The 23,132-nt window shown below is 42.9% G+C and overlaps 1 protein-coding gene across 3 annotated transcripts in view; it reads left to right on the forward strand.

The window, feature by feature from the left end:
* RNGTT (RNA guanylyltransferase and 5'-phosphatase) overlaps positions 1-23,132 on the forward strand; it is a 601,184-nt gene that overhangs the window by 444,553 nt on the left and 133,499 nt on the right. For all 3 annotated transcript variants that reach the window (XM_073589590.1, XM_073589589.1, XM_073589588.1), the window contains one exon: positions 14,032-14,132. In XM_073589590.1, the coding sequence (XP_073445691.1) occupies positions 14,032-14,132 (101 nt within the window). The remainder of the gene's footprint in view (positions 1-14,031; positions 14,133-23,132) is intronic.

Genomic DNA, 23,132 nt, shown 5'->3' on the forward strand with positions numbered 1-23,132 from the left:
AAATGAATAATTTCCCACTTGGCAAATGTTAGAGCTATGTGCCAAGATGCCAGAGAGAAGATTAAGATGGCTTCTTCGTAGACTAATGGATGCTGCAACTTTCACTTTTCTCCGAACTGTTTGCTTGGAGGAACCAGGTGTGTTCCTGCCGAATGTCATTATGATTGTATACAGTAAATATAGCTTTGCAATTATTTTAATTTGTGTATTTCGTCACTACATTCTGGAATGCGATTTTAGTTCATCACTCTAATTACTTGAAGTGTGATTTTTCCAAGATATTTGACTCTATCTTTAGTCTGCTGATAGATGTTGTTGGTCTTGTGACATGTTCCTAGTGTGCCTGAGCCCCTTGTAATGTAATCGTCCTTCCTGCTAGTTGTGTTCTTCTCTTGTCAGGTACAGAAGATGGCTATTGCAGTGGTTCTTCATGGCTTTAATTACACATGCATCTTCTCCATATGCTCTTGTCCAGCTATTAAGCTGCTTTCCTTACATCCTGTGGAGGAAACACAAAGCTTTATCTGCAAGCTGTAATTGAATAGGGCCGAGTAACCGTCATTTAGAAACGATCCGTATGCATCTGTAATTATAGCGTCAGCTCCGTCCTCCTGCAGTTTTACCTGTTCCATATATAGATTGTGATAGAGGAGGGGTGCCTTTAACTGGAAAGTTATAAAGCTGCTTTTTCAGTACTGAACAAAACACCTTTTGGGGGTTCCTTACCTGCTAATGACTTTTTATGGAGAAGAAAATGACTGTGCACGGTGATAAATGTAGAAGCCTGATGGGAAGTAAAGAAATGGTATTGACTGTGGGAGCTGGGATTTTTGCATTGTATTGAGTAGTGTTGTCTTGGGTTTGGTAAACACAGCCTGATCTCTGGGGAAGAATTGATCAAGCAGCGTTACGTCTGGATATCTCTTCCAAGACGTGAAATGGCTGGGGACATTGATTTTGCATGCTGCTTATGCAGGTGTTCACGTGATGATAGATTGTGTCTGACTGCCCTTATCTCAGCCATATTGGCAGTGGCATAGTATGTGTACTTTGTAAATCACTGTTAGCTTCGTTTGTTTTTTTCATTTACATTGTAACATTTGTCTTGGATTATGCCTTTCATCTTGGGGGGGAAAAAATGTATCTTTTAAAAACTGCATTGTGATGAATGCCTATCTTTCTTGTACAAATTAATAGTTTTTTCTTCTCTATGCGCCAAGTACGTACGTACTCCTTTGCACTAAACATTTTCCAGAACAGAAATTGCAGCCTTCTCTTTGTTAACAGAACAATCCAATTCTAAACATGTGAATATTGATGAATATTTTCAGCACACTGATATTGTGGCCAGGTTTTTTTTTTTTTTTTTTTTTTTAGCATCTATTACTTTGATTTTGTACGTTGTTTTATGTAGTACTGCACTTTGAAGAATAGTAGAGGGAATAGACAGTATGTGAAGCAAAAGAATTCTCCCTATCTGCAAAACTTATGTCTAATTGAAGAAAATAAAGGAAGCGTTATCAAGCCCTGCTTAAAGGGATGCTTTCTTATTATGTTATGGATTACCTATGCATTGGTCAATGTCAGATCAATGGGAGTCGGACATCCTGCACCCCCACCAGTCAGCTGTATTGGCTCTTTCTGCAGCAATATTAAGATTCAATGGAGCAGAGCAGCACACCTGTTTCCAGGTACTTCCGATCAACTCCTATTGAAATGAATAGAAGCTGATGAGCAATGGCCATTGTGGTGATCAGCTCTGTTAGGGCTCATACGCACATGCGAGAAACTTGGACGAGTCTCGCACGTTAATACCCGGCAGTTGGATCAGAGCGTTCAGCTGCATAGAAATACATGCAGCCGCACTCTCCAATCCGAGTGCCAGCGGCAGTGCCGGGTACTGACGTGCGAGACTCGTCCAAGTTTCTCGCATGTGAGTATGAGCCACTAACCCTTTACATCTGGCCGCTAATGGAGCTGAGAACAGCTGATTGTTGGGGACCACCACCCATTTAATACTAGCCTAACGATAGATCATCTGTATCCTAGTAGTGAAGTGAGCCTTTAAAGAATTTAACCTTTGGGACAATCAAAGACCGTAGTGCTTCCTTGATACTTTTACCCTCTGGTTTCAGAATGTAAATATATTTTTTACATTTCTGTGAAGGGGTTGGTAGCAGAAACATTTCTTTTGCTTTTTTCTTTTAACTATCACCTGTGATATATTGCCTAACATTTTCTTTGTCAAGTAAATTGAGAGTCAGTAAAAGTGGCAATTCCCTAATAAAGGCTTTTTCACGCTTTGTGTTTTTGCAGCCAAAAGAACGCAGAAACCGTTTCAAATCTGTCAATTCTTTCAGTGTTTTTGCAGTGTTTTTCACCCATTCACATGAATGGGGAGAAAGTATAAAATGCATCATAAAGTAATGCAAAAAGTCAGCAAAGCTATGCTTATTTTATGCAGCATTAACAGTTGATAAAAAATATGCTGAAAATCCTGAACACAAAAGTTAATGAAATGACTCTTCATTTAGCTTTCGAGAGAACTGCATAAATTCTATATTCCCTTTGTATCTCAATTTTCCAGTATACGGTACTGTGGTAACAGGTAGCATGAACACCGCAGGAAATTACTATATATTATTAATCAGCTAAAAAATACTATTTTTGTAATTTTATTTTGCATTGTGGAAAATATCGAAAGTAAAGGCATTGCTTTGGGAACAGAACAAGGCCCTTTCCCAATACTTTAGCCTGACTAGGATTACTCAGTGACAAAAGTATTGATTAGAAAAAAAAATACGGCGTTTGACATAGTTGATCATCAGATCTTTTTTTTACACTTTTTTAATTGTGATACTTTTATTCTCCTTGCCACAATGTTTTAATATATAGAGTATTTTACTATCCGTCTGCCTGGTCTTAATATAGACAAATGGATGGTTTTATAAGAGTTGTATATTCGGTGTTTGCTTTCTCTAGTCCATTAATTCAAATATCTCTTAATCTAGCACTAAAGAACCAGTTTTATTATGTAAAATTCAACATTTGTTACTGTTAATCTGGGTAATATACATTACTTTATAAAGCTTTTGGTTTAGAGCTTTATATTCTGTAGATAAATTGCTAAGAGACAGCAGCCATATGTCTGTTTTCTGGTTTTAACACAATCTACTGTACATTGTATGGATAATCCAAAGACTGACAGCTGAACTAAAAAATGTGATATCTTCATATAAAGTGCATGGAACGTAAAATGATACTTTTCTTGAGCTCTGATCAAATGGGATGAAGATGCAACATTTTTAGTATTTTATTACCGTGAAGAAACAGCTCGCTGCCAAAGTACCCATAGCAGCAGTTTTACACCTTTGCTTTTGATGTTCAGTGTAATCATGCTTGTACAGAGTCGTAGTCACATCTTTTCTAGTTTTCTTTCTGTGCTAGGAAAAACTAAAGCTATTTAAAAAAATAAAATAAACATGGTTATTGTCACGGATAACAGCAGGAAAAATCGTGCAGATCTCATCACTGCCACCAATATTTGAAGGACAACACCGGAAAGATCACGCAGATCCCACCGCTCCCACCAATTTGTCAGGGGATGCAACTCTGCTGCCTCCAATAGTCGGGAAAATTTTGCAATTGACTGACGAATGAGTGATGGACAAGGCTGCAGCTGTTCCACTTCTAGACCACCGCAGGCAGGAGATATTGTGGTCATGTTTCCTATCAAGATTTTACCTTGCTATAGAGATTAAACATGGCACGGATAGCATCATCCATGTGAACTATATTAATTTGGATGTGTTCGGCTAGCCTTACAGTGATGTGAGTGAATGCATTATATTCATCCATTAACTACGATGCCGGAAATATATCTCCCATAAATATCGGATCAGTGCACACCCCAATATTCTTCACTGACCACAGGCTCCAGAAAGCCTGTGACCAGTGATTTCAACAGAAGAAGCTCTTGCCTCGGAAGTGTACTTGGCTGGCTCTGAATATACGAATCCTAGGCTTAATGTCAGAGCAGTTATCTGCTGTAATTACCTGGTCACTGAAGGAGGTTTTATTTTTACAGAGGTTGAAATGTCATATCTCTCTCACTTCCTCCGTTATAATTCCATATGTTCAATGTAGGTGTGTTATGTACCCTCTCTGGATTTTAATTTTTCTATGCTACAGTTCTAAAAACTTTTATTGATCAGTAGGTCATTTTCGCATGAAACTTTTTCTTTAAGCAGAATCTGCAGTAAAAGGAAGAGATTCGACAAAGATAGTATCTACAAGAGTGGAGGGAGGGGGGGAGATCAAGCACACAGATAGTCAAAGGGAACCTGTCATGTCATTCACACTGCCCAAACCAAAGGCAGCATGACATTCACACTGCCCAAACCAAAGGCAGCATGAATGCATAGTTAGCAAGCAAGGCCGAAAAAAAACATTTGTCCATCCAGTTCAGCCTATATTCAGTCAGAATAAATCCTCATCTATGTCCTTCTAAAGAACCTAATAACTATAAGCTACAATATTGTTATGCTCCAGGAAGACATCCAGGCCTCTCTTGAACCCCTTGACTGAGTTCGCCATCACCACCTCCTCAGGCAAGGAATTCCAGATTCTCACTGCCCTAAAGATAAAGAATCCGCTTCTATGTTGGTGGAAAAACCTTCTCCAGACCCAGAGAATTCCCACTTGTGACTGTCACATTCCTTGGTATAAATAGATCCTCGGATAGATATTTGTATTGTCCCCTTATATACTTATACATGGTTATTAGATCGCCCTTCAGTCCTCTTTTTTTCTAGACTAAATAATCCTAATTTTGCTAATTTCTCTGTGTATTGTAGTTTCCCTATCCCCTTTATTAATTTTGTTGCCCTCCTTTGTACTCACTCTAGTTCCATTATATCCTTCCTGAGCATCGGTGCCCAAAACTGTACATAGTACTCCATGTGCTGTCTAACCAGGGATATGTGCAGAGAGGCAGTATGATGCTCTCATCATGTGTATCCAGACCTCTTTTAATGCACCCCATGATCCTGTTTCCTGTTTGTCTTGGTAGCCGCTGCCTGGCACTTGCACCATGTAAGTTTATCATTAACTTGGATTCCCAAGTCCTTCTCCATGTCAGATTTACCCAGTGGTTTCCCGTTCAGTGTGTAATGGTGATATTGATTCCTTCTTCCCATGTGTATAACCTTACATTTATCTTTGTTAAACTGCATCTGCCACCTTTAGGCCCAAGTTTCCAACTTATCCAGATCCATTTGTAGCAGAATACTATCTTCTCTTGTATTGAATGCTTTGCGTAGTTTTGTATCATCTGCAAATATCGATATTTTACTGTGTAAACCTTCTACCAGATCGTTAATAAATTTGTTGGAGAGAATAGGTCCCAACACCAACCCCTGTGGTACCCCACTGGTCACAGCGTCCCAGTTAGAGAATATACCATTTATAACCACCCTCTGCTTTCTATCACTAAGCCAGATACTTACCCATTTACAAACATTTTCCCCCAGACCCAGCATTCTCATTTTGTGCACCAACCTCTTGTGTTTCACAGTATCAAACGCTTTGGAAAAATCTAGATATAACACGTCCAATGACTCACCTTGTTCCAGTCTATAGCTTACCTCTTCATAAAAACTGATTAGATTAGTTTGACAGAAGCGATTCCTCATAAACCCATGCTGATATGGCGTTACACAGTTATATTTCTCTATGAAACACTCCAGTGTTTTAGAGAAAATTAGTTAGAAATTGAAGCTAGGAACCAGAGTTGAGACTAGTCCATTGCATCTCCCAGCCAGGGCTGCCATTAGGAATTTCAGGGTCCCATACTGTAAAAATGTTTGGGCCCCCTTGAGACTCCGTCCAGGCTCCACCCCAGCCGTGCCTCCACCCCTCAAATCTTCCAGAGTCCCACTACCCACTCTTGGAAAAACTCCACTTCTGCACCACGTCCTCACCAATCACACATTAACATTTCCCAGATCATACATATAGCCAGCAGCTTTTGTTCTGGCCAAAAGAATTTTAAGCCGCCACCACAACAAGGTAGACTCTTTTAGATGAGCTCTACTCTACTGTAACTTATTAATCATTTGTTAAAATACCCAATACTCTGTTTAGGTATATTTTTCTTTTTCTTTAAGGAAATGAGTCACATACTTTTTTTTAAAAATAATTGAAACCAGATTGTGACCTTTTTTTATAATCTGTATTTCTGATTGTAGATTATTGTATTGTTTTCTGTACATGTATGAAGCTGTCAGTGGATATCGATCTGCGCTCGGACCACAGTGCATGGACGGGCCGCGGGTCTCCTGACTAATTTCAGCAGCCTCACAGCATGTATGAGGATGCAGGCCAGGAGATCGGCGCCCAGTCCATGCACCGCAGTGCGAGCACAGAACAATTTCCCAAATAAAGATGTTTCCCAATCATATATACCCACTTTTTATTTTTCCATCAATATGGCCATGTGAGGGCTTGTTTTTTGCATGACGAGTTGTACTTTTGAATGAAATGACTGGCTTTATCAAATAGCGTACTGGAAAATCGGGAAAAAAAATTCAAAGTGCGGTGAAATTGAACAAAGTGGAATTCTAGAATTTTTTGGGTCGTTTCAGCAGCCTCCCATCTCCTCTCCTCAGCAGCCTCCCATCTCCTCTCCTCAGCAGCCTCCCATCTCCTCTCCTCAGCAGCCTCCCATCTCCTCTCCTCAGCAGCCTCCCATCTCCTCTCCTCAGCAGCCTCCCATCTCCTCACCTCAGCAGCCTCCCATCTCCTCACCTCAGCAGCCTCCCATCTCCTCACCTCAGCAGCCTCCCATCTCCTCAGCAGCCTCCCATCTCCACACCTCAGCAGCCTCCTATCTTCTCTCCTCAGCAGCCTCTCACCTCAGCAGCCTCCCATCTCCACACCTCAGCAGCCTCCCATCTCCACACCTCAGCAGCCTCCCATCTCCACACCTCAGCAGCCTCCCATCTCCACACCTCAGCAGCCTCCCATCTCCACACCTCAGCCTCCATCTCCTCACCTCAGCAGCCTCCCATCTCCACACCTCGGCAGTCTCCCATCTCCACAGCTCAGCAGCCTCCCATCTCCACACCTCAGCAGCCTCCCATCTCCTCAGCAGCCTCCCATCTCCTCAGCAGCCTCCCATCTCCTCAGCAGCCTCCCATCTCCACACCTCAGCAGCCTCCCATCTCCTCTCCTCAGCAGCCTCCCATCTCCACACCTCAGCAGCCTCCCATCTCCACACCTCAGCAGCCTCCCATCTCCACACCTCAGCAGCCTCCCATCTCCACACCTCAGCAGCCTCCCATCTCCACACCTCAGCAGCCTTCCATCTCCTCAGCAGTCTCCCATCTCAGCAGCCTCCCATCTCCTCAGCAGTCTCCCATCTCAGCAGCCTCCCATCTCCTCAGCAGCCTCCCATCTCCTCAGCAGCCTCCCATCTCCTCAGCAGCCTCCCACCTCCTCAGCAGCCTCCCACCTCCCCTCCTCAGCAGCCTCCCATCTCAGCTCCTCAGCAGCCTCCCATCTCACCTCCTCAGCAGCCTCCCATCTCCTCAGCAGCCTCCATCTCACCTCAGCAGCCTCCCATCTCCTCTCCTCAGCAGCCTCCCATCTCCTCTCCTCAGCAGCCTCCCATCTCCTCTCCTCAGCAGCCTCCCATCTCCTCTCCTCAGCAGCCTCCCATCTCCACACCTCAGCAGCCTCCCATCTCCACACCTCAGCAGCCTCCCATCTCCACACCTCAGCAGCCTCCCATCTCCACACCTCAGCAGCCTCCCATCTCCTCAGCAGCCTCCCATCTCCTCAGCAGCCTCCCATCTCCTCAGCAGCCTCCCATCTCCTCAGCAGCCTCCCATCTCCTCAGCAGCCTCCCACCTCCTCAGCAGCCTCCCACCTCCTCAGCAGCCTCCCACCTCCTCAGCAGCCTCCCATCTCAGCTCCTTAGCAGCCTCCCATCTCACCTCCTCAGCAGCCTCCCATCTCCTCAGCAGCCTCCATCTCACCTCAGCAGCCTCCCATCTCCTCAGCAGCCTCCATCTCCTCACCTCAGCAGCCTCCCATCTCCTCAGCAGTCTCCATCTCCTCACCTCAGCAGCCTCCCATCTCCTCAGCAGCCTCCCATCTCCTCAGCAGCCTCCCATCTCAGCAGCCTCCCATCTCCTCAGCAGCCTCCCATCTCAGCAGCCTCCACCTCCTCAGCAGCCTCCATCTCCACACCAGCCTCCATCTCCACACCTCAGCAGCCTCCCATCTCCTCACCTCAGCAGCCTCCCATCTCCTCAGCAGCCTCCCATCTCCTCAGCAGCCTCCCATCTCCTCAGCAGCCTCCATCTCCACACCTCAGCAGCCTCCATCTCCACACCTCAGCAGCCTCCATCTCCTCACCTCAGCAGCCTCTATCTCCTCGGCTCAGCAGCCTCTCATCTCCACACCTCAGCAGCCTCCCATCTCCACACCTCAGCAGCCTCCCATCTCAGCAGCCTCCCATCTCCTCAGCAGTCTCCCATCTCAGCAGCCTCCCATCTCCTCAGCAGCCTCCCATCTCCTCAGCAGCCTCCCATCTCCTCAGCAGCCTCCCATCTCAGCAGCCTCCCACCTCCTCAGCAGCCTCCCATCTCCACACCTCAGCAGCCTCCCATCTCCACACCTCAGCAGCCTCCCATCTCCTCAGCAGTCTCCCATCTCAGCAGCCTCCCATCTCCTCAGCAGTCTCCCATCTCAGCAGCCTCCCATCTCCTCAGCAGCCTCCCATCTCCTCAGCAGCCTCCCATCTCCTCAGCAGCCTCCCACCTCCTCAGCAGCCTCCCATCTCACCTCCTCAGCAGCCTCCCATCTCAGCTCCTCAGCAGCCTCCCATCTCACCTCCTCAGCAGCCTCCCATCTCACCTCCTCAGCAGCCTCCATCTCACCTCAGCAGCCTCCCATCTCCTCTCCTCAGCAGCCTCCCATCTCCTCTCCTCAGCAGCCTCCCATCTCCTCTCCTCAGCAGCCTCCCATCTCCACACCTCAGCAGCCTCCCATCTCCACACCTCAGCAGCCTCCCATCTCCACACCTCAGCAGCCTCCCATCTCCACATCTCAGCAGCCTCCCATCTCCACATCTCAGCAGCCTCCCATCTCCTCAGCAGCCTCCCATCTCCTCAGCAGCCTCCCATCTCCTCAGCAGCCTCCCATCTCCTCAGCAGCCTCCCACCTCCTCAGCAGCCTCCCACCTCCTCAGCAGCCTCCCATCTCAGCTCCTTAGCAGCCTCCCATCTCACCTCCTCAGCAGCCTCCCATCTCCTCAGCAGCCTCCATCTCACCTTAGCAGCCTCCCATCTCCTCAGCAGCCTCCATCTCCTCACCTCAGCAGCCTCCCATCTCCTCAGCAGTCTCCATCTCCTCACCTCAGCAGCCTCCCATCTCCTCAGCAGCCTCCCATCTCCTCAGCAGCCTCCCATCTCAGCAGCCTCCATCTCCTCAGCAGCCTCCATCTCCACACCAGCCTCCATCTCCACACCTCAGCAGCCTCCCATCTCCTCACCTCAGCAGCCTCCCATCTCCTCAGCAGCCTCCCATCTCCTCAGCAGCCTCCATCTCCACACCTCAGCAGCCTCCATCTCCACACCTCAGCAGCCTCCATCTCCTCACCTCAGCAGCCTCTATCGCCTCGGCTCAGCAGCCTCTCATCTCCACACCTCACCAGCCTCCCATCTACTCACCTCAGCAGCCTCCATCTCCTCACCTCAGCAGCCTCCCATCTCCTCACCTCAGCAGCCTCCCATCTCCTCACCTCAGCAGCCTCCCATCTCCTCACCTCAGCAGCCTCCCATCTCCTCACCTCAGCAGCCTCCCATCTACTCACCTCAGCAGCCTCCATCTCCTCACCTCAGCAGCCTCCATCTCCTCACCTCAGCAGCCTCCCATCTCCTCACCTCAGCAGCCTTCCATCTCCTCACCTCACTCCCCTCTGCAACTTCCTGCAAGTCCTCACACACTGCCCACCTCCTCTGCCGATTTCAGCATCTTCTGTCTCCCAGAAACGTTACATGTTGCAGCTCTGCTCGAGAATGAAGAAGAGCGCGCAGTGTGTCACATGACCTGCGTCAGGACCATGATGCACTTGGTCCTGCTTCTGCTTTAAAGGTACAGCACTGATTTCTGGCCACTGCATTCACTAACAACACTGTAGGTGTATCTTTAAATCACCGCAGTGTTATGTATCTGGCTTGCAGCGGCCATGAACTCTTGCACCTGTAGCCCAAACAGCAGTATCAAGAGAGGAGGGCCCGGTCTGCCAGCGTATCCGGGCCCCTCTTTTTGCTACTGTTCATGGGGCCCCATACAGTAGTAAGGGCAGTAATGCCCTGATGGCGGCCCTGCTCCCAGCACCTCTCCAGGGGATTGACAGTACTCTTGCTATGGGAGACACCTGTCAATCCCAGCACTGGGAGAAACCAGCCAGGGTTGCTGCCAGAGCGATTCAGAGAAAAATATACCTGGCTGCAATTATGTAGTTAGGTCTGATTCATGCTGCCTGTGGTTTGAGCAAATATGAATCAAGGGGCAGGTTTCATTTTAGGTTGATAGAGGTGCCAATTTTTATTCTATTTGGAATAGGATTATCTGCTCTAGCACTCCAGGGTGGGGAGATACTAGGAATGGCTAGTAGGAGTCAGGTAGCAAAGCTGTGCTTGGTGTCAATGCATAGCAGGGTCATGGCCAGATCCAATGGTGCCAAAATGTCCTCCCTTGGACCGTCCATTAACCCCTTCATGACCAGAATTTTTTTTGTTTTGTGTTTTTGCTTTTTGCTACCCTTTAACACAGGAAAAGCTCTTGTAGTAAATCACCTCCTTGTTAACACAGGAACAGCTCTTGTAGTAAATCACCTCCTTGTTTATTAGGACACCGCTTAAACTGTAGCAGGGTTGAACAAAGTAAACGTGATCTTTCTGGCCTAATGGCAAAACAAAACAAAGATAAAATTCAATAGAGTCCTTTTCCCTGCAAGATTCACCCACAGGTAACACTCAAAGTCCTCAGCTACTCCTGGAGCCACGTCTGGAGACTTTCCTCTCCAAAACACACAACAGAGAAAAAAGATAGTGGCTGGACATTTAACTCCCCAGCCTCACCCTTGAGGGGGAGATATGGTGAGTAGGCGTCTTGCCCAACTCTTACCTACTCACGAAAAAAATCTGGTCCCTTCATGGCCGATTAACCCCTCCAGCACATAGCATGCTGGAGAGAAACTTATGGGGTTTTAGATTATGGAAGAAAGCAATCTTCGTGACACGTCTCCCTTCACATACATTGCCAGTGACCCTGTCACAATATAATCAGACAAAAAACATTGGCTACTACATCTAGGAGCCAAAATCATATGGGGTTTCTTAGCAATACAAGAGGCTACTTTCAACAATCACTAACATCAGCTCCACCAGGTACAATCAACTAATCGTTACAATCGAACCTCACATACAGGTGAGCAGCGAAATTCAAAATTCACACTCCCTTTACAACTCAGAAATTCAACACCGTACACAAGGTCACATCAGGGTTCTTTGTCTAACAATAATTGACCCACTTACTATGAACAGATCAAGTGACCTGCAGACCCACTTACCCAAGCACACTAGGCCAAGAGAGAGAGACAAATTCAGGTAGTGTAAGAATAAAATTTTTACTTATTGCTGTAGCTTTGATTGGTCAGTCAGTCTAGGCACCAGCAAAACATTTGGATCAAGCAGTCTTTGGTTTTGTCGTTGCCACATAATGAGGGACGTTAAATTGTAAAATTCAAATGCATGCATGGAAGAGGTATGCTGATACACTGAGCATCAAAGAAGATCTCTTTATTGCCTCATTAGATCAGTGTTTATATAGGTTATTAGTATTCATGCATTGTAACAATATAATTGGCTCATCTTATCTCTAAATATGTGCTGGCATTAGCATACATATTTCTATTTGGCTCAGGTAACATTATTGACACCCTGCTTTTGGGTCTATGTGTTGTACTACCCCCCCCCCCAGTTAATTTTTCTCTGTTATCTTTGTCTTTAGACACATACATTCCTGAGACCCATCTTGCAAGAAAAGTGATGCATGTATAAAGAAGCCAAGATGGAGTCAGAATAGTTAAATATAAATCCTGCTCTCACAAAGCTATCTGTTAGCTGCTTGCATCTGTCTGCTGGTACTTTTTTATCTGCAATTTTGGCAGGCTCTTGAATATTTGCAGGGTTACTAAAAATTGAAAATTTTTTAGAGAGCTTAAGTTGGCATATTGGAATGAATACATGACTCAATGCTGGCCATCTTAAAATGGTCCATTTTTCATTCTCAAAAGGATTAGCCAGGACTTTTATTATTTTTTGTTATTGGTTTAAGTACTAATAGGCAGGTAGTTCTTAAGTACCTGCATTTTCTATCGGCACTGATCTGTGCCAGCTCAGAGTGGTCACAGGCAGTTTCTGCTGATTTTATGACAAAGCAGCTCCTTCTCTTCTGCTCTGCTCTTTTGACACGGCATCTTAGTTGATGACATGATTATTACCAGCCAGCTCCCCACTGCCTACATTGCTCCAAGCCGATGTGCAGAACTAATCAACATTTACCAGAAATGTTTAGATGCAGTTATTGCTGCACAAGGAGATTGTCATGATCCAGGTCGGGGTTTGCTTTTTGCTTTTCTTTCCCCGGCCTGGTCATGGAGGGGTTAACTTTTCCTGCCTCTCTTTGGTTTTTGGGTGGGTATTTATTGGTGCTGTTTTTGGTAGCCTTTGTCAGTGATAGTTCTGGTCCTTGGCTTGAGCAGCTGACCTGTATACCCTAGTGACCCTCCTGCCTCTGACTTCCCGTGTGTGCCTGACCCGTTCCCTATCCCTGATTTTGTGTATGTTCGGTGATTTCCCTACAGTCTATGACTCGGCTTGAACTCTGAACTTCGCCTCAGGTTTTTCTGTCTCTGGTACTACGTTCTCCAATCGGCTTTTGACCCACTGGCTTGTACCTTGACTCCTCTTTCCATCTCACATTTTGTATACCGCACTCCCGTCTAGCTCTGACCTTTGGCTCGTCTCAGACCTCGTGCATTGCTGTGACCTCTGGTACATTGTCTTCCTGTTTGTTGCTGACTCCAGCCTTTCTGACTAGTCTGCCACCTCTGGTGGCGGCCTGCACTTCTGCACCGAGGTGTTACACAGTAAGTGCAACCCTTTTTTCCCCGTAACAGTGCCACCTGGTGGAGGCTGCACGCAACTACGGAGCAGTTGCATTACAGAGATCACACCAGATACTGAAAGCAAAGGTTCACATACTTTTGCCACTCACAGGCATGTGACATTGGAATATTTTCCTCCTTTAAAAGATAAGAGTAATATTTATGGCTCATTTACTTCTATTTATCCACTTTTAAGACTTGTGCGAAAATTTAAATTAGTTATAAGTCAAATTTTAAGCTGAAATATGGAAAAAATCTGAAGGGTTCAAACTTTCAAGTACCACTGGAAACAAAGAACAAGTTTACTTGATGAGCATGTTCTCTGGCCTGCTATCAGTATCTTCTGAACACCTCTTCCATTTTCCAGCATATCCATTAATGACCCTGCAAACTTAAAGGGCACAACCACCCCACTTCACAACCATACAACTTGGCTCTTTTAATATGTAATTGGTTTCTTGGTGCCTCAGCACTTTTATGTGCCTTCATCCTTTTTCTAATTCAGCACGCTTTTCAATTGAATGTCATTTGTTGTAAAACTAGAATGCAATTTATATTACAGATGTTTTTATTTTTTCTCTTTAATTTCTGTATTTTTATCTTACTTTCTGAAAGTTAAGTGTTTTCTCTTTATTTCCTCTATAATTTAGTAAGGGCTTTAAATCTAATACCTTTTATACATGACCATGTTCTCCCACTGCACAAATGGAAGCTTTCAGCCTTGCTGTTGTTATTGTTCCACACATAGCCTGCTTTCAATTCAACAGTACTTTTTATTTCTGTTCTAGAAATACAAAGGTGGTCGTTGTGAAGACATTCTGAAATGGAAGCCACCTAACATGAATTCTGTGGACTTTCGATTGAAAATAACAAAAATTGGTGGAGAAGGGTAAGTTATAGATTCCTATTGTGTATGTTCTGAATATCACCTTCTTAAGCATAGTTATTTTATTTCTAACTTAAAGGGAGCATTTCATATTGTACCCCCTCTCCCCAAATTCACCACTACTACCTTATCTTATTCTGATGATGTTTCTACTTTCAATTTACTACTTTCACTTTTTGAAAATTACCTCTTTGCAGTCAAGAAGAGGGATATGTTGTTATCCCTACCAATCTGATGTGATTAACTAAAGACAGTATTTGAAATGATACCTCCAGCTAATTTGGGTGGGATTAGGACATGGCCATCTTGATTTGTTTTTGTAGCATCTTAAAGGAATTGTGCAATGCTTGGACAACTCCTTATCATTCCCGATGTTTGACTCAGTTCCTGTGCCAAGGCTTTTCCAGTGGTGTCGGGACTCACGTTTAAACATCTACAAATCCTTTTATTTATTTTTTTTACAACTTAAACAACACTCAAGTACTGCCCACTAGGCACGTCCCTGCTATGTAAGTTCCTGTCTACCACCTGTTGTCAAGTGTAATCTACAGGGTGGGCCATTTATATGGATACACCTGAATAAAATTGGATTGGTTGGTGATATCAACTTCCTGTTTGTGGCACATTAGTATATGGGAGGGGGTAAACTTTTCAAGATGGGTGGTGACCATGGCGGCCATTTTGAAGTCAGCCATTTTGGATCCATCTTAATGTTTTCCAATGGGAAGAGGGTCATATGATACATCAAACCTATTGAGAATTTCACAAGAAAAATAATGGTATGCTTGGTTTTAACGTAACTTTATTCTTTCATGAGTTATTTACAAGTTTATGACCACTTATAAAATGTGTTCAACGTGCTGCCCATTGTGTTGGTTTGTCAATGCAACCCTTTTCTCCCACTCTTGACACACTGATAGCATCCTGCACGGTGTTGGGCTGTGAGCACAATCCCCATCTGTGGACAGACACAGCAAACCTTCTTGCCACAGCTTGCATTGATGTGCCATCCTGGATGCGCTGCACTACCTGAGCAACTTGTGTGGGTTGTAGAGTCCATTTCATGCTACCACGAGTGTGAAAGCACAACCAACATTCATTCAAAAGTGACTAAAACATCAGCCAGAAAGTATTGGTACTGAGATGTGGTCTGTGGTCCCCGCCTGCAAAACCACTCCTTTATTGAGTGTGTCTTGATAATTGTCAATAATTTCCATCTGTTGTCTATTCCATTTGCACAACAGCATGTGAAATTGATTGTCAATCAGAGTTGCTTCCTAAGTGGACAGTTTGATTTCACAGAAGTTTGATTTACTTGGAGTTATTTTTTTGAGCAGAGTGTATGTGTGTATATACTGTGTGTATATATATATATATATATATATATATATATATATATATATATATAATATATCCTACAATATAAAAGAAATAATTGTATATGTGTGTGTGTGTGTGTGTATATATATATATATATATATATATGTGTATATGTGTGTGTGTGTATATATATATATATATATATATATATATATATATATATATATATATATATATATATATATATATAGTTTTTATTCATCTTCCGCATTTTAAAAATTACAAAAAGGTAAATGGGCTGATGCAAAAGTTTGGGCACCCTTGGAGATTTGTATTCTTAGATAACTTTGACCAAAGTTTCAAACCTTAATTAGCCTGCTAGAGTTATGGCTTGTTCACTATCATCGTTAGGAAAGGCCAGTTAATGCAAATTTCCCAGTTTTATAAAATCCCAGCCTCTAACCTTGTTCCAAAATACAGCAACCATGGGTTCTTCTAAGCAGCTGCCTAGCACTCTGAAAATGGTGGAGGCTCACAAAGCAGTAGAAGGCTATAAGAAGATGGCAAATAATGTTTAAGTTGCCCTTTCCTCAGTTCGAAATATAATTAAGAAATGGCAGTTGCCAGGAACAGTGGAGGTCAAAATAAGGTCTGAAAGACAATGCAAAATTTCAGTGAGAGCTGGTTGTGGGATTGCCAGAGAAGAAAATCGAACCTCCAATGTAACTGTTTCAGAAAGATTTGGCAGACTCTGGAGTTGTGGTACATTGTTCTGCTGTTCAGAGAAAAATGCACAAATATGTCCTTCATAGAAGAGTCATCAGAAGAAAACATCTCCTGTGTTCGCACCATAAAATTCAGCTTCAGAAGTATGCAAAAGAACATCTAAACAAGCCTGATGCATTTTGGAAACAAGTGGACCAATGAGGTTAAAATAGAACAATGATCAAAGGCATGTGTGCAGAAAAATGGGTACAGAATTTCAGGAAAAGAACATCCCTTTAATCATTAAGCATAGGGGTGGATCAATCATGCTTTGGGGTTGTACTGCAGCTAGTGGCACAGGGAACATTTCACGGATAGAGGGAAGAATGGATTCAATGAAATTTCAACAAATTCTTGATGCAAACATAACACCATCTGTTAAAAAGCTGAAGTTGAAAAGAGGATGGCTTCTACAAATGGATAATGATCCTAAATACACGTCAAAATCCACAATAGACTACCTCAAAAGGCACAAGCTGAAGGTTTTACAATCGCCCTCACAGGCCCCTGGTCCTAACATCATTGGAAATCTGTGTCTAGATCTGAAAATAGCAGTGCATGCAAGACGATCCAGAAATCTCACAGAACTCGAAGAATTTTCCAAGGAAGAATGGATGAAAAGCCCTCAAACAAGAATTGAAAGGTCCTTGTCTAGCTACAAAAATAATTTACAAGCCGTGCTACTAGGTGCTAACCTTGCAAGGTGCTCAAACTTTTGTATCTGACCATTTTTCTTTTTGTAATTTTTGAAGTATAAAAGATGAAAATGTATATATTTTTTGCCTAAAATACAAAAAAAATTGTCATCTTTAACTTTAGCCCCTGAGATCATTTAATCTACAGCTTGTTTAACTGTTCACAATACTGTTAATTTTGACCAGTGGTGCTTAGGGTTCATCGAATAGCTTTGGATAACTGCTTATGCGAATAGTTATAGCGCTTCCCAAATAGCTGCATCGGGAACCCAGATACCTGGAGCTCGCCGACTGATCAGCTGTCCCACTCTGCACTGTGGCACATGCAGCTGCGGCGCCGAACAGTTGATTTTCGTGAGCGCTCCAGGTATCCAGGTTCCCGATGCAGCTATTCAGGAAGTGCTATAACTATTCGCATAAGCAGTTATCCAAAGCTATATGATCAACCCTAGTGGTGCCCAAACGTTTGCATGCCACTATATAAATATATAATCTGCATGAAAATTGCTCATCAATGCATGCGCATTTTTGTTGGATTCTGATCTAGAATTTCACACCTTGCCTGCTTTGTTCATGGTCTTTGTTACATCGAGTTCCTGTACAGTAATCTAATGTGACACAACATTGTAATATAAACCCTCAATATTGTGTTTAGTAGTGTATCTGACAACAAATGGTTCACTATTCCCCGAAGAAAAAGAATTGTTAATGCCAAAGTTTACAGTGGTGCAAATTATATCAGGATTAGCAAAGCAAGTATTTGCATATGTGGCCTATGTCTGTATAGAAACTATTAAATGGCTGTCTGTCATATGCCTCAACATGTTACCGAACAATTCCTTGTTTGGAATGAAAAGAACTATAAGAAAATTGTGCACAAAGTATGGGTAGAATAACACGTACCACTCATATCTGTATAATTATCAGGCCCTGACCTCAGGCTACTGTTGATTACAGACCTGTCAATAGTTTCCATCAGTGTAGCTTATATAGAAAGCTTTCTATAGAACTCATATAATATTTATTGGTAATATTTTAGTTGTAAAAGCGCAAAATTATATATGTGGCTTTGCACTGTATATTACGATTTAGTTATACCCGAAATCCATGTCAAATTGGAGATGCCAAAGGTCCACCACTAACTCAACTCTTGGGGCCAATGTTCAGCTACATGCAAATTTTACATTACCCACATGCACAAATTTAATAAACTGTGTAGCCTGATACATGAATGTTTAGATGCTGTTTTTGTCTGTACATACTGAATCATGTGTATTGTGCCAAGAATGCTCATATAGTAGGGTGGAGGGCCCACTAATGCACAGAGGCCCACAGGGAAAATCACCTTTTTCCCTATGTGCCAGGCTGAGCCTGCCGACATGGAGAATTGTCTAGAAAAACCGATAACTGGGAAAATCCTGCTTGATAAGTGCCACAGAAGAGATTTCTCATTCTTGGAATCAATAGTTTTTTATTGCCATTGATAATTGTTAGTAATGGGTACCTTGTTCTGGTCATTAATATGCCAACCCCTGGTGATTTTCCAGTGGGCACAGTAACGGCATATTCGCACGGCTGCCTATCAAACTTTTTTGTGTTTATTTGCTTGGTAATACAATTTGTTTTGAAAAACAAAGATTCATCTTGAACAATTAGGCAGCCAGGTCTGACTTCCTCAGCTCCATCTTAGTTATTCGGAGTGATGGATGTACTGTGCATTTCAATGAGGGTAACCACATTCATTTACATAGTTTGATTTAGCAGCTATTTATATTTTGTTTTTAAAGCCGAGCCCAATGCCAGTGTGTTTTAATGTTTATCGCAGTAAGATATGCAGCATAGGGCTTAATTAAATGTCCTAAGATGATATTAAATAGATCAGTCACAGACTAGTATCCACCATCTGTGACTTTTTAAAGGAAACCTGTTAGGCGATTCATGCTGCCCATCCCACTGGCTGTGTGATTGCAGACAGGTATGTTTTTCTTGAAACACTCCTGCAAAACAGATAAAATGTAGTTATAAGATCCTACCGAGAACCTTAGCCAAAGATGAGACTAGTCTGGCTTTTCCAGGTGATTGACAGGTCTCTACCATAGCAATAGACTTGTCAGTCACCAAGAGCAGTCCTGAGAAAACCAGTCAGATTACATTAGTTTCATGAAGTCAGACTCTGAGTCGTGTTGCCTGTGGTTTGAACGACCTGAATAACATGACCAATTCCCTTTAAGTTTAATATGTTACTAATGGTTCTTTCACTCTTTTGCTAAGTTTTTACTTTTAAATTAGAGGTAAGCAATGCGCTGTCTATGTCATATATGTCAAACTCTGCCCCGTAGGCCAAGTCTAGCCCACAGGATGAGAATATTTTGCCTGTGGTGCCAGACAGGTCCCCTACTTGGCATCGCGCTTTCACCTGGTATCACTCTCTCAACTCTATCATTATCGTAGATACCAATACAGTTGAAAGTAGTGATTGAGGGAGCGTCAGCTGAACGTGATCATGTAATTACAATGCGCCGCTGTACCAAGATGTGCAGAAGATCTAAAGACGCATTGAAGAGACTGGAGCAGCAGGGAAATGGCAGAGGTGAGTAATATTGATTTTTAATGTGATGCCTAGTATACTTAATGGAGCACTATGTGGCACAATTACACTGTATGGAACACTATCTGGGGTCATTACCCTGTATGGAGGGCTGTGTGAGGAGTACAGTTGCAGAATCATACTGTGATGGGGGTCACCATTCTTTGTTGGGGGGGGATTGAGGGTGGGGGTGCAGTAGGATCATCATACCATGCGTGTGGAGGGTACTGTGGATGAATTCACTGTTTTGGGGGAACTTTTGTGTGCATCATACTATATTATCTCTATTATTCAACATTTTTTATCCATTCAGCCATATGCTTTTTACTGCTCTTCCATAACACATTATATTATTTGAATATTAATATTTTATTCTAAGATTTATTAATTTAAATGTACTTTGCTTGTGGGGCAACCCTTTTAAATTTGTTTCCATATAAAAAAAAAAAGGTTGTCGTCCTGTTTGATAATGAAAAACATCCCCAATATTTTTTTTTTTTAAATACCAAATATCAAGGTTTGCCCACAACATTGTCCGAGCTGTTAATTTTAGCCTTCTGTGTATTTGAGTTTGACATCACTGGTCTATGGATAGCTGCTAGGTCCTGCAGTAGTAGGCATTAGTGGGTGTCACCCTAATTTTCTTGCAGGAGGAAGAATTATATAAGAATATGTATTTAACAGGATTGCCACTACCATATTTGTGGGTTAATAACATTTTGCCAGATGACTGGCTCCCTTCAAAAAAGGAATCATGGTAGTGTCAACAATTAAAAACAAAACACTCCTCTAGAAGCCCCCCTAGTGCTACTGGCAGTGTATAAAATGAGCTTCTTGTCTTCCTCTTCTGTTGTGGAGTGTCGGGTAATTGGTGCAGCCAGTCAGCATCCATGGATTAGCTGCTGTGGTCATGTTTCCATCTGAGCCAATCTGTTAGCTCTTTCTTCTGGCTCATATGGGACATGACAACTGCAAACAATATGCGGTTGCTGATTGCCTGCAGTGGTCCTTTGTCGTCCTACATCGGAGCAGGCTGCTTTATGCAGGATCGGAATGGGTCTGTTAGGGGAGTATGTGTAAAATATATATATATATATTAATAGCACCACTATGGCACAAGTATTATGTCAAAGTAGTGGTCAACTCCTTTAGGATGAGAAACTATAGTACACTAATGGGCATTCTAAAAAAAAATATCTTTCCTTCTTGTGTTGGATGTCGTTTAATGCTGGCACTGTTCTTTACCTGGTGGCTATACTGTGTGAGTAAAATAAGATGACTTATAAATTTCCTGATGATACACTACTCTTAATAAGGTTTTATCTGCAGGCTAGTAACCTCTACTGCAGGAGCTATTCACTTCACACTAAAAGCAATTCACATGAACCTCGCCTGCTTTCATGCTTCAGACTTTTGTAGATTTGTTATCAGATAAAACAAATACATTCCCTGAGCTCAGTGAAGTGTGACAGTAGATAAGAGAGAAAATATGTTTTCCAGCTAAAAATTAATTCAGGCAATCAATATTGCTAGAAGAGACTACTCCATCCCCATACAATGATGTTTATATAAGAAAAATTAAATGAAGAGTTTTTTAATGGCTCCTGCTCCAAGGTTGAAGGGTTCTTACTGAAGTGTCTTATGCACATAATACTGCTCTATTGTTTATATACTGCACACAGTGGTTCACAGGTATCCATTATAACAGCAGACCATGTCTAATGATATGAAAGCCTACATTTTCTTCACCCTTTTTTAGGGTCATTTTCATTTTTGATTATGCATGGAATATGTGCTGTACCTCCCACATGAGAGACTCACACTTTTCTAGAAAGAGGACCTCTGTCTTGTGGCTGCTTTGAATGAAAATGTGGTCAGGTATATGCAACTGTCTCCATTTACTTTTATGGGAAATCAGAAAATGGTGGATTACTCTATCTCAGATATTTTGGGGTCTCACGCAGAAGTGAATGGAGAACTGCGCATATACAAACACCTTTCCTTTCATTTTGGTTGTTGAACAGGACCTTATTCTCTAGAAAGATGCAGTTCCTAGAGACGCCTACCAGACAATTGTGATATTTCTCTTGGAATATTATCAGACATTGTAGTCATTTAGAAAACAAGTAAGTGTAAACCTAACCAACTGCTTTTTATATAAGATGGAAATTTTAGATTATGTTGTACAAGACTGCGGGTATATCACTTTCAGGAAAATGTGTACTATTATATTATATATTGGGTAATACAGCCATCAACTGTTCTTAACAGTAGTAAGCAGAACCTACAGTTGTGGCCAAAAGTATTGACACCCCTGCAATTCTGTCAGACAATACTCAGTTTCTTCCTGAAATTGATTGCAAACACAAATTCTTTGGTATTATTATCTTCATTTAATTTGTCTTAAATGAAAAAACACAAAAAGAATTGTCCTAAAGCCAAATTGGATATAATTCCACACCAAACATAAAAAAGGATTTTTCCAGCGTCTCCAGGAGATAAAATAATAATTGCTTTATTGAGAATATAAAATCTTCATACCATCAGGTAAAAACGACATAAAGAGGCGTATGGAGGGGAGCAATTTCCTACGCGTTTCACCCTAAGAGGGCTTAATCATGGAATGTCCTCTTAGGGTGAAACGCGTAGGAAATTGCTCCCCTTGCAGCCAGTTGACATGGATTAAAGTTGACTCAACCAATGTCCTGTGTCCTTGTGTGTACCACATTGAGCATGGAGAAAAGAAAGAAGACCAAAGAACTGTCTGAGGACTTGAGAAACCAAATTGTGAGGAAGCATGAGCAATCTCAAGGCTACAAGTCCATCTCCAAAGACCTGAATGTTCCTGTGTCTACCGTGCGCAGTGTCATCAAGAAGTTTAAAGCCCATGGCACTGTGGCTAACCTCCCTAGATGTGGACGTAAAAGAAAAATTAACAAGAGATTTCAACGCAAGATTGTGCGGATGTTGGATAAAGAACCTCGACTAACATCCAAACAAGTTCAAGCTGCCCTGCAGTCCGAGGGTACAACAGTGTCAACCCGTACTATCCGTCGGCGTCTGAATGAAAAGGGACTGTATGGTAGGAGACCCAGGAAGACCCCACTTCTTACCCCGAGACATAAAAAAGCCAGGCTGGAGTTTGCCAAAACTTACCTGAAAAAGCCTAAAATGTTTTGGTAGAATGTTCTCTGGTCAGATGAGACAAAAGTAGAGCTTTTTGGGCAAAGGCATCAACATGGAGTTTACAGGAGAAAAAAAGAGGCATTCAAAGAAAAGAACATGGTCCCTACAGTCAAACATGGCGGAGGTTCCCTGATGTTTTGGGGTTCCTTTGCTGCCTCTGGCACTGGACTGCTTGACCGTCTGCATGGCATTATAAAGTCTGAAGACTACCAACAAATTTTGCAGCATAATGTAGGGCCCAGTGTGAGAAAGCTGGGTCTCCCTCAGAGGTCATGGGTCTTCCAGCAGGACAATGACCCAAAACACACTTCAAAAAGCACTAGAAAATGGTTTGAGAGAAAGCACTGGAGACTTCTAAGGTGTCCAGCAATGAGTCCAGACCTGAATCCCATAGATCACCTGTGGAGAGATCTAAAAATGGCAGTTTGGAGAAGGCACCCTTCAAATATC

Source organism: Dendrobates tinctorius, unplaced genomic scaffold (genome assembly GCF_039654945.1).
Source record: "Dendrobates tinctorius isolate UK_male_01 unplaced genomic scaffold, ASM3965494v1 ptg000111l, whole genome shotgun sequence".
NCBI lineage: Eukaryota > Metazoa > Chordata > Amphibia > Anura > Dendrobatidae > Dendrobates > Dendrobates tinctorius.